At 47.7% G+C, this 14035-nt stretch overlaps 1 protein-coding gene and 1 long non-coding RNA gene across 15 annotated transcripts in view; one reads left to right on the top strand and one right to left on the bottom strand.

The window, feature by feature from the left end:
* The window catches only part of LOC142365710 (E3 SUMO-protein ligase PIAS2-like), a 51226-nt gene that overhangs the window by 34217 nt on the left and 2974 nt on the right, over positions 1-14035 (top strand). For 3 of the 14 annotated variants that reach the window (XM_075446780.1, XM_075446777.1, XM_075446776.1), the window contains one exon: positions 151-2194. The exons of 1 other annotated variant lie outside the window; for it this stretch is intronic. In XM_075446780.1, the coding sequence (XP_075302895.1) occupies positions 151-333 (183 nt within the window). In that variant the 3' untranslated portion in view covers positions 334-2194. Of the gene's footprint in view, positions 1-147; positions 2195-2955; positions 3835-14035 lie in introns of those variants that run through there. 10 more of the 14 variants (XR_012766578.1, XR_012766580.1, XR_012766577.1 and 7 more) reach the window with 9 other exon arrangements.
* LOC142365713 (uncharacterized) lies at positions 1680-14032 on the bottom strand. Its single transcript, XR_012766588.1, has 4 exons — positions 13908-14032; positions 7416-7586; positions 2941-3015; positions 1680-2012 (listed from the first exon to the last, which is right to left on the bottom strand). It is a non-coding gene; the product is annotated as an uncharacterized LOC142365713 (long non-coding RNA).

Here is a 14035-nt window from a genome sequence, read left to right as displayed (position 1 = left end):
CTTGCTGAACCGTGGCTCTTGCCCTGCACATGTTTACTGAGGTTCTGCTAGTAATGTGGTTTGTGCTCGTTGTATGCTCTGAAGATACATCTTCCCTACATTTCCCTTGTGCAGTTAGTCTCCTCATTCTTCGTTGTTTGTTTCAAGCAGTACTGTCCTCCTATGTTTTTGGATAGTCTCACCTCAACCTTAACAAGCAGCACGCCTGGCAGCATCATCACATCCACCAGTCACCATGAGAGCAGCACGCATGTTAGCTCCTCTGGCAGGAGCGAGGTGGGAGTGATAACCAGCAGCGGAGGCAGCGCTCCCGACATCATCTCGCTGGACTGAAACGCAGGGCAGCATGGGGACTCCAGGAGAAAGTGTGCAGAGCTGCTGCTGCTTCTGTCTTGAACTTCGGCATCTCGGGAGTTATCCTGATACTTAGTGAAAGGATTTGCCTCCTGGAAAAGGGAGTAAATTCATCTACACTAGGAACAGAAGCGATAGGGGTTTTTTTTCCTTTTTTCTTGCTCATTAAATAGCTGGTATAGAAAAGGCCCCTTCAGAACATGCTTTTATGCTTTCAGCTTGTTCTGGGGAAACTGACTTTTTGTTGCTGGGGGGATTCCACAAATGGTTGTTAATTTTGTTGTAAGACACAGCAATAATGTAAAAACAAACAAACTTTTTTAATAAAAAAAGAAGGCACTTAACTGCTCTAGAACAGCACTAACCTGGACAAAGATGCAGAAGTGTATGCATTGGTTAAACTTTTAATATTTTCACTGAGGCCTGTAATAAACTTTACTGAAGACAATGAAGCTTTGTGAGACAGCCATGACGGGTGCTCGATGTCTCTTGTTCCCCACTTCCCCCTTACCTGGGGCTGTAGGGGGAGCCTCTGTAAATGGGATGGGGGTTTGTTTTGGTTTGTTTTTAGTCCTGATTTCATGTTTTTCACAAATGCACCGAACTCCAAAGCTGTGACTTCTTCCTCTTACTGTTCTTTGGGCTGGGGAGGGGACAAACTATCTCTGCAAACCCTGCATTGCCCGCTCTGTGCTGTGCTGTCAGAATTCGGATACCTCCCCGCCACCCAAACCCTCCAACCTCTGCAGCTGAGCTACAGTTGAATTTCTGGTTTCTTACTTTTAAGAGGTAATGGGGGGGGGAGGGGGGAAAGCATTTAAACTTAAATTTAGGAGTCCTGTGAACCTGCCACCCCTCCCCAGATGCTGGAGTAAAGTGCATGCTTTCTCTGGCAGCTGGAAGGAGACAAAATAGGAATTACTTTTTCTAGCACAGAATTGTTTTCTAGGATCTCGTGCTCAGGGCTTCTCCTGCTTGAGTAACTGTTGTGTTATGCTTGGGAATACTGCAGGGGCGAGGCTTGGCTTTGTGGAAGACAGCTTTTGTCTTCCCACTGAACTGGAATTGTGTTTAGGGCTTGAGGATGCTTTGTCCCACATTACATGGCCTTCTAATCACAGCTTTTCTAATTTGATGGGAATAACTTCCTTTTGTCTTAATCCTCTGATAAATCTGCTGCTTTGTGTGTGCATAGTGTCTCCCCACGCCCCTCTGAGGATAACCTGTACGTAGAAGAGGTTACAGACCAGGAAAATCAAGTCATTTCTATAGCGCTGGAATAATGGTGGTGTCGATATATGTTGGCATAGCAGCTTTTCCAAATGGTGTTTCTGTGTCTGAGAATTCCTTCCTTACTTAGCAGCTTTCACTTGTTCCTAACTTTTGTGTTCCTTTTTTCTTATTTCTGTAGTCAGGTGTCTGATGCTTTTTGCCTTCTGTTACTGTTACAGTATTTGAATGAAGTACACGGATAAGAAATATCGAAGCGGGATATATTGTAACTGTGTCTACCCTGTACTCCCGCCTTTAATACTGCATTCTTGTTCCTCGTTGCCATTTTTGTATGATCTTGCACAGCAGTCCTCAATCCATGTGTTGGTCTTAATATTGCATCCGATCTTTCTTCTCTTTTCCTTATTTGTTGAATTTTCTTGTACCTGTTAAGGATCAGTTTTTAGCGTGATTTATTTCCAATAAAGCCATGCTAAGCATGAAGTTTTTTCCTAACGGCCTGCAGCAGATCAGTGCTTTCTGCATCATGATTGCACAGTGACTTGAACTATAACTAATGTCTGAAGAGAGGTTCCAGAGTCATTTTGAATAAAGTGTTTAAAACCGGTATCTGTTGCTGAAGATGCTGTTTATACCCCTAATGCTAACTGAAGTGGGACCCAGTTGCTGAACTGGCTGAAGGCATGTAAACATCTGTGTATGTCAGAAAAGTGAAGGGAGTGCCATTTTTAGGACCTGTGCTCTAAACCATTCATGGTTTTATAAAATACGGCTGGAATTTTAAGTTCATTATTGGGCCCTGTTAGGAGTTACTTCTCAGGGCTGAGATGCAGTTGTGTTTTCCAGCTGTTTTGGGCAGGAGCTGGGCAGCTGCGTTTAGCTTTAAACCATCTAGACCTCTGACAGCGCTGTCAAATGCTGACTGAAGGCACCTGAGCCTTACTGGTATAGGAGAGCGAGATTGTCGGGGGCTGTGGTGTGAGGTCAGCGCGCAGGTGAACAACGTAGTTTTCCTGCAGTGCTAATGTATGCATGGTAAATAATTACTGGGCTTGTGTCATCCCTGAATCTTTAATTGCTGGAGTTTGGGGAGGAGGTGTAGCAAGGGGGGCTTCTTCGGAAGATGACAAAGAATTTACCTGAGCAGTGGTGGGTGGGGAGAGGACTGGGGCTTGCAGCTTAATCAAAGCCCGTACTGCTGCTCTAGCCCTGCTTTAAGTAAACCTGTCCCTTGTAGCTAGCTGGGGTTTTGGTGTATTTTTCCCTCGCTAAGTTCTAAACCACATCAGAACGTCTAGTGGAGAATTTACAACACAAGAAAAATGTTGGAGAAAAGGTTAGATGACTTCTTACCTCTTGTTTTCACAGTGGAAGTATCTGGTTATTGATTTGAGCGGGCTGTATCACACACAGATCCCTTTAAACCAACTGCAGAAGGAAAGTAAAGCTCATGAGACTGATACAAAGTCCCTCTACTGCACTGACAACCACCAGGCGATGAAAGCCACGCTGCAAGAGCCAGCCCTTCTTTTTCCCTACCTATCCATTTGCTACATTTTTTTCCTCCATCTTCTGGAAGCGAGCTAGCTGCTCAAGTACTAGTTACAGACAGGCTCTACCAATACACCTGAAGACTGTAAGTCTGAGCTGGCCTCTGATTTTCACACTTCCAGGTCAGATGAAGATGTCTGAAACAACTGTGAGCCACAGAGGCAGGACTTTGCTGCCCAGCGATAACAGCACCAGCATGTTCTGCACCTGTCCAGCAGCAAGAATTCAGGCATTTCCAATGTGAGTGGGGGTTTTCTGTATCTGCCGTTAAATCTGGATGCTAGAAAGCTCATATGGACCTGCAAGCCTTTTGCTGTCGGTCTTCAGGAGCACAGAGGATTCAAACTGGGAAATGAGAGAATTCATCTTCTGGCTGAGAGGACAAAACCTGACCTTTCAACAAGAGTTTCTGCAAGAGCGACAAGGAAGAGAGCTGCTTCCTAGGTTAAAAGACAATTGTGGATTAGGCAAACTGTAAAGAACACCCTTAGACCTACATGACTGATTTATCTGTGTGGTTTTTCTTTTTTTTTTTATGTGTATTTTTGACACGGGCACGAAGTGACCCCCAGACAAGATATAGGCAGCAACAATCCCGTAAGTCAAATTAGCATGTTGTTTTTATGAGCAGGTGATCATGCCATCATCACAACATGTGGATGCTGTGTATGTATTTGATGTGACACTAAAAGTTTTCCATTTCCTTCCTGGTCTTAGAAGGAAGTGGTATCAGGATGAAACCACTCAGCTAAGAAAAAAAGGAGGGTCATAGGTGATTCCCTTCTGAGGGGAACAGAGGGCCCGATCTGCCAACCGGACCCATCCCACAGGGAAGTCTGCTGCCTCCCTGGGGCCCAGGTTAGGGATGTTGCTAAGAAACTCCCTGGTCTGGTGCAGCCTTCTGATTACTACCCCCTCTTGGTAATGCAGATTGGCGGGGATGAGATAGCAGAGAGAAGTCCCAAGGCCATCAAAAGGGACTTCAGGGCACTGGGGTGACTGGTTGAGGGATCAGGGGCGCAGGTGGTGTTTTCCTCCATCCCATCAGTGGCAGGGAACAGCACTGAAAGGGGCAGGAAAACTCACCTGGTTAACAGATGGCTCAGGACTGGTGCCATAGGTTAAATTTTGGCTTCTTTGATCATGGGGAGGTGTACACAGCACCGGGCCTGCTGGCGACAGGTGGAACTCAGCTATCTCAAAGGGGAAAAAGGATTCTTGCCCACAAGCTGGCAGGGCTCATTGAGAGGGCTTTAAACTAGGTTCGAAGGGGGAAGGGGATATTGCCCAGCTCACTAGGGATGAGCCTAGGCTTGGAGTGCAAAGGCCAGGGGTGAGATTGACAGCCCAGCTCAAGTGTGTCTACACCAATGCACGTAGCATGGGCAATAAACAGGAGGAGCTAGAAGCCATTATACAGCAGGATGGCTATGACTTGGTTGCCATCACAGAAACGTGGTGGGACAACTCGCATGACTGGCATGCTGTCATGGATGGCTACAGACTCTTTAGGAAAGACAGGCCAACAAGGAGAGGTGGGGGAGTTGCTCTATATGTGAGGGAGCAACTGGAATGCATTGAGCTTGGCCTGGGGGCAAATGAGGAACGAGTTGAAAGCTTGGGGGTTAGAATTAAGGGACAGGCTCACAAGGGTGACATTACGGTGGGTGTGTACTACAGGCCACCTGACCAGGAGGAGGAGGTTGATGAGGCCTTCTACAGGCAGCTGCAAGCATCCTCACAGTCACAGGCCCTGGTTCTCATGGGGGACTTCAACCACCCTGACATCAGCTGGGAAGACCATACAGCTAGGCAGGCGCAATCCAGGAGGTTCCTACAGAGCATCGATGATAACTTTCTGATGCAAGTGGTGGAGGAACCAACAAGGAAAGGCGCTCTGCTGGACCTTGTGTTAACAAACAAGGAGGGACTGGTGGAGGATGTGAAGGTTGGAGGTAGACTCGGCTGCAGTGACCATGAAATGGTCGAGTTCAGGATCCTGCGTGGAGAAAGCAGGGCGATAAGCAGGATCAAAACCTTGGACCTCAGGAGGGCTAACTTTGGCCTCTTCAAGGAGCTACTGGGAGGAATCCCGTGGGCCAGGGCTCTCGAAGGCAGGGGGGTCCAAGAGTGCTGGTCGCTCTTTAAACGACACTTTCTCCATGCTCAGGAGCAATGCATCCCCCTGAGAAAGAAATCGAGCAAAGGAGGCAGGAGACCTGCATGGTTAAACAAGGAGCTTCTAGCGGAGCTCAGGTGGTAGAGAAAGGTCCATGGAATGTGGAAAGGGGCAGGCCACTTGGGAAGAGTACAGGACTGTGGTGAGAGCATGCAGGGATGCGACGAGGAAGGCCAAAGCCCACCTGGAATTGAAGCTGGCAAGGGATGTCAAAAACAACAAGAAGGGCTTCTTCAACTACATCAGCAGCAAAAGGAAGGCTAGGAACAATGTGGGGCCGCTGCTGAATGAGGCGGGTGTCCTGGTGACGGAGGATGCGGAGAAGGCAGAGCTAATGAATGCCTTCTTTGCTTCAGTCTTCAGTGCTAAGACTGGCCCTCAGGAATCCCAGGCCCCGGAGGTAAGAGAAGAAGCCTACAGAGAGAACGACTTTCCCTTGGTCGAGGAAGAGTGTGTGAGGGATCGCTTAAGCGATCTGGACGTCCACAAATCCATGGGCCCCAATGGAATGCACCCACGAGTGCTGAGGGAGCTGGCGGATGTCATTGCTGAGCCACTCTCCATCATCTTTGAGAGGTCCTGGAGGACAGGAGAGGTGCCCGAGGACTGGAGAAAGGCCAATGTCACTCCAATCTTCAAAAAGGGCAAGAAGGAGGACCCAGGGAACTACAGGCCAGTCAGCCTCACCTCCATCCCGGGAAAGGTGATGGAGCAGCTTATGCTGGAGGCCATCATCAAGCAAGTGGAGGAAAAGAAGGTTATCAGGAGTAGTCAGCATGGATTCACCAAGGGGAAATCATGCCTGACCAATCTAATAGCTTTCTACGATGACATGACTGGCTGGGTAGACGAAGGGAGAGCCGTGGATGTTGTCGACTTAGGCTTCAGCAAGGCTTTCGACACAGTCTCCCATAATATCCTCCTAGGGAAGCTCAGGAAGTGTGGGCTGGATGAGTGGTCGGTGAAGTGGATTGAGAACTGGCTGAATGGCAGAACTCAGAGGGTTGTCATCAGCGGCGCTGAGTCTAGTTGGAGGCTGGTAACTAGTGGTGTCCCTCAGGGGTCAGTACTGGGCCCAGTCTTGTTTAACTTCTTCATCAACGACCTGGATGAAGAGTTGGAATGTACCCTCAGCAAGTTTGCTGATGACACCAAACTGGGAGGTGTGGTAGACACACCGGAAGGCTGTGCTGCCATTCAGCGTGACCTGGACAGGCTGGAAAGTTGGGCAGAGAGGAACCTGATGAGGTTCAACAAAGGCAAATGCAGGGTCCTGCACCTGGGGAGGAACAACCCCATGCACCAGTACAGGATTGGGGTGGACCTGCTGGAGAGCAGCTCTGCGGAGAGGGACCTGGGTGTCCTGGTGGACGACAGGTTAACCATGAGCCAGCAGTGTGCCCTGGCTGCCAAGAAAGCCAATGGGATCCTGGGGTGCATCAAGAAGAGTGTGGCCAGCAGGTCGAGGGAGGTTCTCCTTCCCTTCTACACTGCCCTGGTGAGGCCCCATCTGGAGTACTCTGTCCAGTTCTGGGCTCCCCAGTTCAAGAAAGATGAAGAGCTACTGGAGAGAGTCCAGCGGAGGGCTACAAGGATGGTGAGGGGACTGGAACATCTCCCCTACGAGGAGAGGCTGAGGGAGCTGGGCTTGTTCAGCCTGAAGAAGAGAAGGCTGCGAGGGGACCTAATAAATGCTTATAAATATCTGAAGGGAGGGTGTCAGGAGGATGGGGCCAAGCTCTTTTCAGTGGTGCCCAGTGACAGGACAAGGGAAAATGGGCACAAACTGAGGCACAGAAAGTTCCGTCTGAACATGAGGAAGAATTTCTTCCCTCTGAGGGTGACGGAGCACTGGAACAGGCTGCCCAGGGAGGTTGTGGAGTCTCCTTCTCTGGAGATATTCAAGACCCACCTGGACAAGGTCCTGTGCAGCCTGCTGTAGGTGACCCTGCTTCGGCAGGAGGGTTGGACTAGATGACTCACAGAGGTCCCTTCCAACCCCTACCATTCTGTGTGATTCTGTGTGATTCTGTGTGAAACTGGGCAGTGCATCACACAACACGAAACAGAAGTGATTATTACTTATCTAGGAACTTACCCAGAGGTGGAATTCCCTCCTCCAAGCCTTCACATTTACAGGTTTCAGCCACAACTTGCCAAGGACGAGGATTTGCATCGTAATGATCTCCAGGCAAGATCTGTCAGTGGTCAAAGGCACAGTGTGGAAAAGCCTGGTTGCCAGTGCTGGATCTCAAGTCGGCAGTAAAACCTGGCGGGAAGAAAAAATTAAAAAAGGGATGAGCCAGCTACAGGAAAAAAAATAAAACTGGTTTGTTGTGAATTTCTGCACAGGCAAAACCCTAAGAACGCTCTTCCAGAACCTGGGCACGGTACTGTTAGGAAACTGCTACTTCGCAGGTAATTCTTTCAAGTGGGTAAAAATGAGGCCAACTCCAAAGAGCTGCAGAAAAATCTAGTGTGACCAAGTAAACTGGCAATAAAAAGGCAAACAAAATTCAATTTAGATAGAAAAGTATGTGAGGAAAATTATGTTTCACGTGTCACAGGACCTGAACCGATGACTACCATTCAGTCTGAGATCTTAGGGTTATCCTAAGGAGGACAGAAGTGTTAGCTCAGTGTTCCGAAGCAAAAAGAGAAATGCCAGTACCTGCTAGGAAAGGAGCAGAAAACAAGACACTACATCCAGTGAAAGCCTGCACCTTCATTACAAAGGCATGCGGTTACGGTTCCTTTCTCATGAAAGCCGTTACTGCAGAAAAGGTTGAGAGAAGGGGAATATAGCTGACCAAAGCTCTGAAATGGCTTCCACGTAAGGAAACGCGCTTAGCAAGCTGGGACTCTTCAGCACGGAGAGAGCAGCAATGTAGCAGGAAAGAGATAGAGGGCTAAAAATTAAGTGACTTGGACACAGCGGATAAAGATCAAAATAAGTTCGTGCTCATTTCTGATACAAAGGAAGCATCGGCTGAAGCTAGTGGGAGCCAGAAGAGGAGGCAGTTCTTCGCATGCTTAGATCGGTGCTGTGGATGCTGAGGTTTTACGCTGAGGGGGAGAGCGAGTAAGTTCGTGACGAAATCCGTCAAGGGTTACTAAATTGATCTAGAAACCACTTCTGCTCCAGGAAGCCTCCGAAAGTGGTTGTAAGAAAGCACCTGGGGAAGTTTTACAGCAGCTGGCCTTGTTCTTTCTCTTCCCTAAGTGCTGTCAGTCATTTCCATGAACAAGATGCTGGGCTAACCCGACATTTAGTCTGACAGCACAGGAACTTTACATTTAACTGAAGATCTATAGACGTTTCCTTTGCCATTTCCTCATCTTCAGAGCAGTGTCATCCCCTTCTCCCAAGTCCTCAGCCCCGTGAAGAGCTGCTGCCTGTGAACTGAGACTTTGCTCCTGTAGAACCGCTTCGAACCACTAGTTTATGGGAATACTGATATTTCCCCCCATCTTTAGATTGCTGTTTTAGCAAGATTCAATGGCAGCTTTGGCAAGGAACTAGAAAGGCAGTTTCGCAGAACACGAATGTTAACGTGGTATTGTAAGCCAAGACTGAGAGCCCAGTGTAATACGCATCCTACCACGTCTGAGCTTACACTGCTTTTTGTTTTTCCACGTTTGGAAAATGGGTCTCTCTGAAATCGGTTTAAGCTCTGTGGAAACTTGGAGAAGGGGAAAAAAATGAAGATACTCAAAACCCAGCCACACAAACACGTGTAAATTGTTCTTTTAAGAAGTTAAATTGCCAGCTTAGACTTCAAAAGGCATGCATCTCTTATTTCATCGCTGATTATTTTAGCAGGTACCACGCTAATGTACTTTGGCAAAGAAGCGCCCTCCAAAATAAAACATGACATTTCTTACAGTTTTACCGTGTCGGGGGTTCCAAACGCGCCCCATGAAACTGGTAAAAACTTTCTGTCACGGTGTCACAGGATGCTCTTGAAGCACATTTTTGAACAGGGAGGAGGGAAATGGGACACGCAAGCAAACCACAATACCCGAGGAAGGGCTCTGTACCACACTGGAAAGCTGAAGTTTCAGGGACAGCATAAGAAAGATCAAATTATTATTTTAAAGGCAGTCTTAAGGTTGGCAAGAGGGTATAACGCCATTGAAGCTACTCAGGCTGGCACTCTGTCCTTCTTTTAAAGAGTCGGATTGGTACCAGGTTTTCCAGCCTGCTGCCGCTCAAGACTAATTCTTTCTTCCAGGCTTGCTTTAAAGGAAGGCCTTGATTTAAAATGACGGAAACCGAATCTGGTGCACACTGAAAAGTCTTCACGTGCGGAAGCTGCCACATCTTTTTGGCACAATGGATTAGGCCGCCAGGAGAAAAGAAGTGAAGTCTTTGTTCTGAACTGAAGATGCAGAGGGACAACAGGAAGCAGCTTGGAGCTAATAAAATGGGAATCCTGAAGTCTCTTCGATCGTGCAGAAGTCAGTCTTTAATTGCATGTGGGTAACAAAAGAAGCATCGTCTTACCAAATTCTTGGAGTGGGAGACGGACCCAGAAGTAACGATGTAATCTCAATATGAGTATGGTCGTTCTCCTTTATTAGTCAGCAAAACAGGGTTTATATAGGCAAAGCAATGACAACCTCTGATTGGTTAGATACCCTTAACCGTATATGGGCAAAATTGCTATAACTCGCTGCGATTGGTGCAAAGCGTCATCTCCATGCGGAAGCGACGACAAGGCAGGAAGCGGCGATGTGGCAGGAAGCGGCGATGTGGCAGGAAGCGGCGACATGGCAGTCCCCCTGCGCCAGCGTTCCGTGTTCGCCACTTTACTTTTGCAGCAGTGTTCCGTGTTCGCTGCTTTCAAGGCCTATCTCTGATTCGAAGCCTGGATTGCTCAATGGCACCAAACTATGTCCCTTCTCGTCCAGCCAGGACTCCACAATTCCTCTTTCTTGTTTTTGAGCAAGCCAGGTATAGTTGATGAGGTTGCTGCTGATGATGAGAGCTGACATAATTTTGGCCTTCAGCTTGCTACTACTTTTTCAGAGGCCCATACAAACTACAATACTAAAAACAGACATAAGAACACAAATGCCAATTGAAGACATAGAGATGTGAAGTGCATACCATAACCTTTTGGGTATAAAGATCAAATTAACTTGAGAATGATATGTACTGATGGTAAATCTGTTACCTAGCATATGGGTCATTTAGTATTGGCTAACCATATTAGTCACATAGTGACTCATTAACTATATAGGCTAAAATTAATGTACATAAAAGCACAAAGCTGCAAACATCAGCACATCTAACCTTTGTTGCATCAAAGGCTTTCAGTCCTGCTAAATCAGAGTCCAAACACAAGAGTCTGAAGCCAAAAAAGGAAAACCAGAAAATAATCAATACTTGCAGAACTTATTTCTAACCGGAAGACGCAAAACTTGTTACTTAAACCAGATAAATCCATCAGATCACATAAATAGAAACACTGTAACATAAAACCACACATTCATGGTCGCGACCACACACACACACAGGCACACCAAGTTTTCAGCATAAATCTAAATATTGCAAAGACAGGACTTACAATAATATCTAACATTTAACAGACAAACTCCCAAGCCTCAGTTTCAGGAAGAGTACTCTCTTTTCAATTCTGGTTTAGGAAGGACGCTTTCCTTTCTCGTCAGGGATATAGCCCAGTGCTGTGAAGGTTTTACTATGACTATCAAGCAGGCAACAAGAAACAATTCTGGAAGAATGCCTTTGCCTTATTAATGGTTCCTGCTCATAACTTCTTGGTCCAGGGATCAGAGGTTCTCCTCGAGAATCCCTTGGTGCCGGCTGGAGGTCCTGCGATACCTCGGACCATTGATGTTCAAGAGCAGGGTCCTACCTGGGTACCCAAAATCTATTACTAGAAAGCAGCAAAATAATTAACTTTCTAAAATTTAATTTTGGAGTTCTAGAAAGCAGGCATTTTTTACTGCAGTACTGAACGCACAGGGAATAGTTCTACTTAAATGTGTGTACTGAAAAGACACTCCTACTAGATATTTATGCCATGTTAACATACATAATCATTACATTTCCGAGAAGTGGTTAATATTTTCGTGGCCATTTGATACCAAAAGATCCATTCCAGAGTCTTCAACTCCTGCGCATCAGCACATCACCAACCTAAAAGAGGATAAGGCTGGAAAACAAAAAAACTTCATAAATTATATACAAATTTGTTGGCAAATTGACATTAATTCTGGAGGTAAAGGCAACTGCAATTCTATCTGAAACCTTTTGTAAACCAGTTTTTGCTTTTGGCGTTGATCTTCAGGAAAATAACAAATCTGAGTCCTTTTTAACAAAGTAAATAGAGGGGACAACTCTTCAGTCATAATGTCAATATTTTCACCTTTCAACAGAGTGAATAACATCATCTAGACAGACCATCTGCAGTAATTGAATTATGCACACTTTTTCCCAACCAAGGTGTTGAATGTCAGAAAGATGGTTCTCGCCATGCCGCTTCTAGGTTAGGCTGGGCTGGGCCGGCGCGCTGGGCTCGGCAAGGGGGGCGCGGGCCACGCTGCCGGTTGCCCGGGGGGGGCCGTGTGCCCAACCAGGTGTAAGGTTTGCTGACCCGTCCGATGCGGTGGCTGCTGGCACGGCAGCTGTACTGCGTCTGAGGGACTGTGCAGTTTTATGTTGGAATTCACCTTGTTTTGATCTCAGGTCAGGTACGCCAATTGCTGTAGAGAGACCCTGTTGCACACTTTCAGGATGCCGGATTTTGCACCCCACTTCCCATTTCTCTGGATTTAAAGGATCGTCAGGTTTTGGCAGATTTACCTCTTGCATTTCTCGTGTTGGGTTAAGAATTTCGTCGTATGTAGGGTTAAATTTCAAAAGACTGCGGCACTGTCCTTGCTTTTGAGATAAGGCGGAGGAGTAGCAGCCGCTTGTAAGATAGTTTCTGCGGGTTTAAAAGCATTTAAAGCTGTATGCACTAATTTCAAAGGAATGATTTTCTCAGGGATTTTAAGTTGCAAGACCCGATTCCTGTTCAGGGTCTGTTGGACCCAGCCCCTGCTCACGGCTTTCTTCAGGTGGTACATTTGCAACAAAAGGACTTTTCTGAATGACGCTGGCCACTTTTTTCTCTGCTAACACATCTTTTAACGCTTCATAAACCAAACGCCAAGTTGTTAATACTCGACTCACATTCACGTCACCCCTTGAAGTATATTTGAAAGGTAACTCTCCTGACACCTTCCAAGTTAAAATACCAAAAACACGCGGTGATTCCGCGGGCACTCCATTACTTCTGAGTCAGGCTAACAACAGCTTGAAAAACAGGAGCTAATTATCGCTCCTCTTTGTTGCCGACCTGCATGCACAGAGTCCACGATTCTCTGCCACACCTCCAAGTCGAACAACTGATCTGTTTCCCAATTTTCTGCATTCATTAGTATTGTGGTTATCCTGCTTACAGTTCACAGACCACTTTAGCTATCCCTCTCCACCGTACCCCCGACCCTCCCCTGGTTCCCAACCCCCCATCCCACAGCACGGCACAAGGTGGGGCTGGAAGAGAAAACGGGTTATATGGGTTAGGGACTGGTGGCTCCGGCAGCAAAGTGTCCGTAACCTTCTCATCTGTACAACGAGTCACTGGAGTCCTTGGAGGCGGCGGCGTGGGCGGAGGAAGTGGAGGATACCACGGTACAGGATTTGGGGACATGGGACGATCGGAAGGGGCAGCGGCGGCGCGCGGCCAGTCTGCTGGCAGTGGCGCCTCAGCGCACCCCTCTCCGCGGCGCGGTAGCAGTGGTGGTGACTCTGGCGGTGGGGGTGGAAACCCTTGTGCCAGCGGGTCTCGCCGCGCGTACTCCTCCTGGACCGCAGGTTCCCCTGCCTCCACGGGCTGCCGACTCGGACCCCCTCCTGCTTTCACAGGCGGCAGAGGGATACTAGGACCCTGAAACAGCAGACTTGTCGCCAAGTAGGTCCCTCCCTCTGGTGTTAACGCAGCGAAAGCAGAAGCAACGGCTTCCCTCTCAGCTCTCATAGCTTTCAAAGTGTCATGAATCAGCCTCCACAAAGTGGAGAATTTGCTTGCTTCCTTGGATCCCGTACTAATTTCTTCCCACAATTTCGTTCTTATATCTGCCCAAGTCTGAACATCAAAGGCAGCATTAACTGAGGGGATTAAGTCCTTTCTCCGTGCCACAGCAACAGAGACTTCAAGGTAGCCAAGTCATATTGTAACCCTCTCGCAGAGAGGATGTGTTGGAGGAGCTTAACCACTGCTGACTCTATGTCAGTGTGGACCCCATCTTCTCCCCAGCTTAATCAACTTCACGAGTTGTTTTCCCATTGTCTCTATCCCTCTCTTGGAGAGGATACTGACGAGCAACGTTGCCGCAGCCTCTACTTCCATGCTTGTGGACTCAGTCCTCCGTGTCTGCTCTGTGTCTATGCACCCAAGCAGCACCGACGGACCCTTTTTTTCCCTGGGAGGCGGCCGACTGTGTCTGCCCTGACTATGCACCATGGCAGCACCACTCCCAGCTGTTGTTTTCCCACTCCCCTCCTCTCGCTGCTTACCGCAGTCTCGGAGATTCTGCAGGGAAATCAACCATCCTCTGCCGCAGGGAAATAAACCATCTTCTGCTACCAGATGTTGGAGTGGGAGACGGACCCGGAAGTAACGATGTAATCTCAATATGAGTATG

This window comes from Opisthocomus hoazin, chromosome W, assembly GCF_030867145.1.
Source record: "Opisthocomus hoazin isolate bOpiHoa1 chromosome W, bOpiHoa1.hap1, whole genome shotgun sequence".
NCBI lineage: Eukaryota > Metazoa > Chordata > Aves > Opisthocomiformes > Opisthocomidae > Opisthocomus > Opisthocomus hoazin.
The sequence above is the reverse complement of the archived record's forward strand: the minus strand, read 5'-3'. Positions and strand labels throughout refer to the sequence as shown.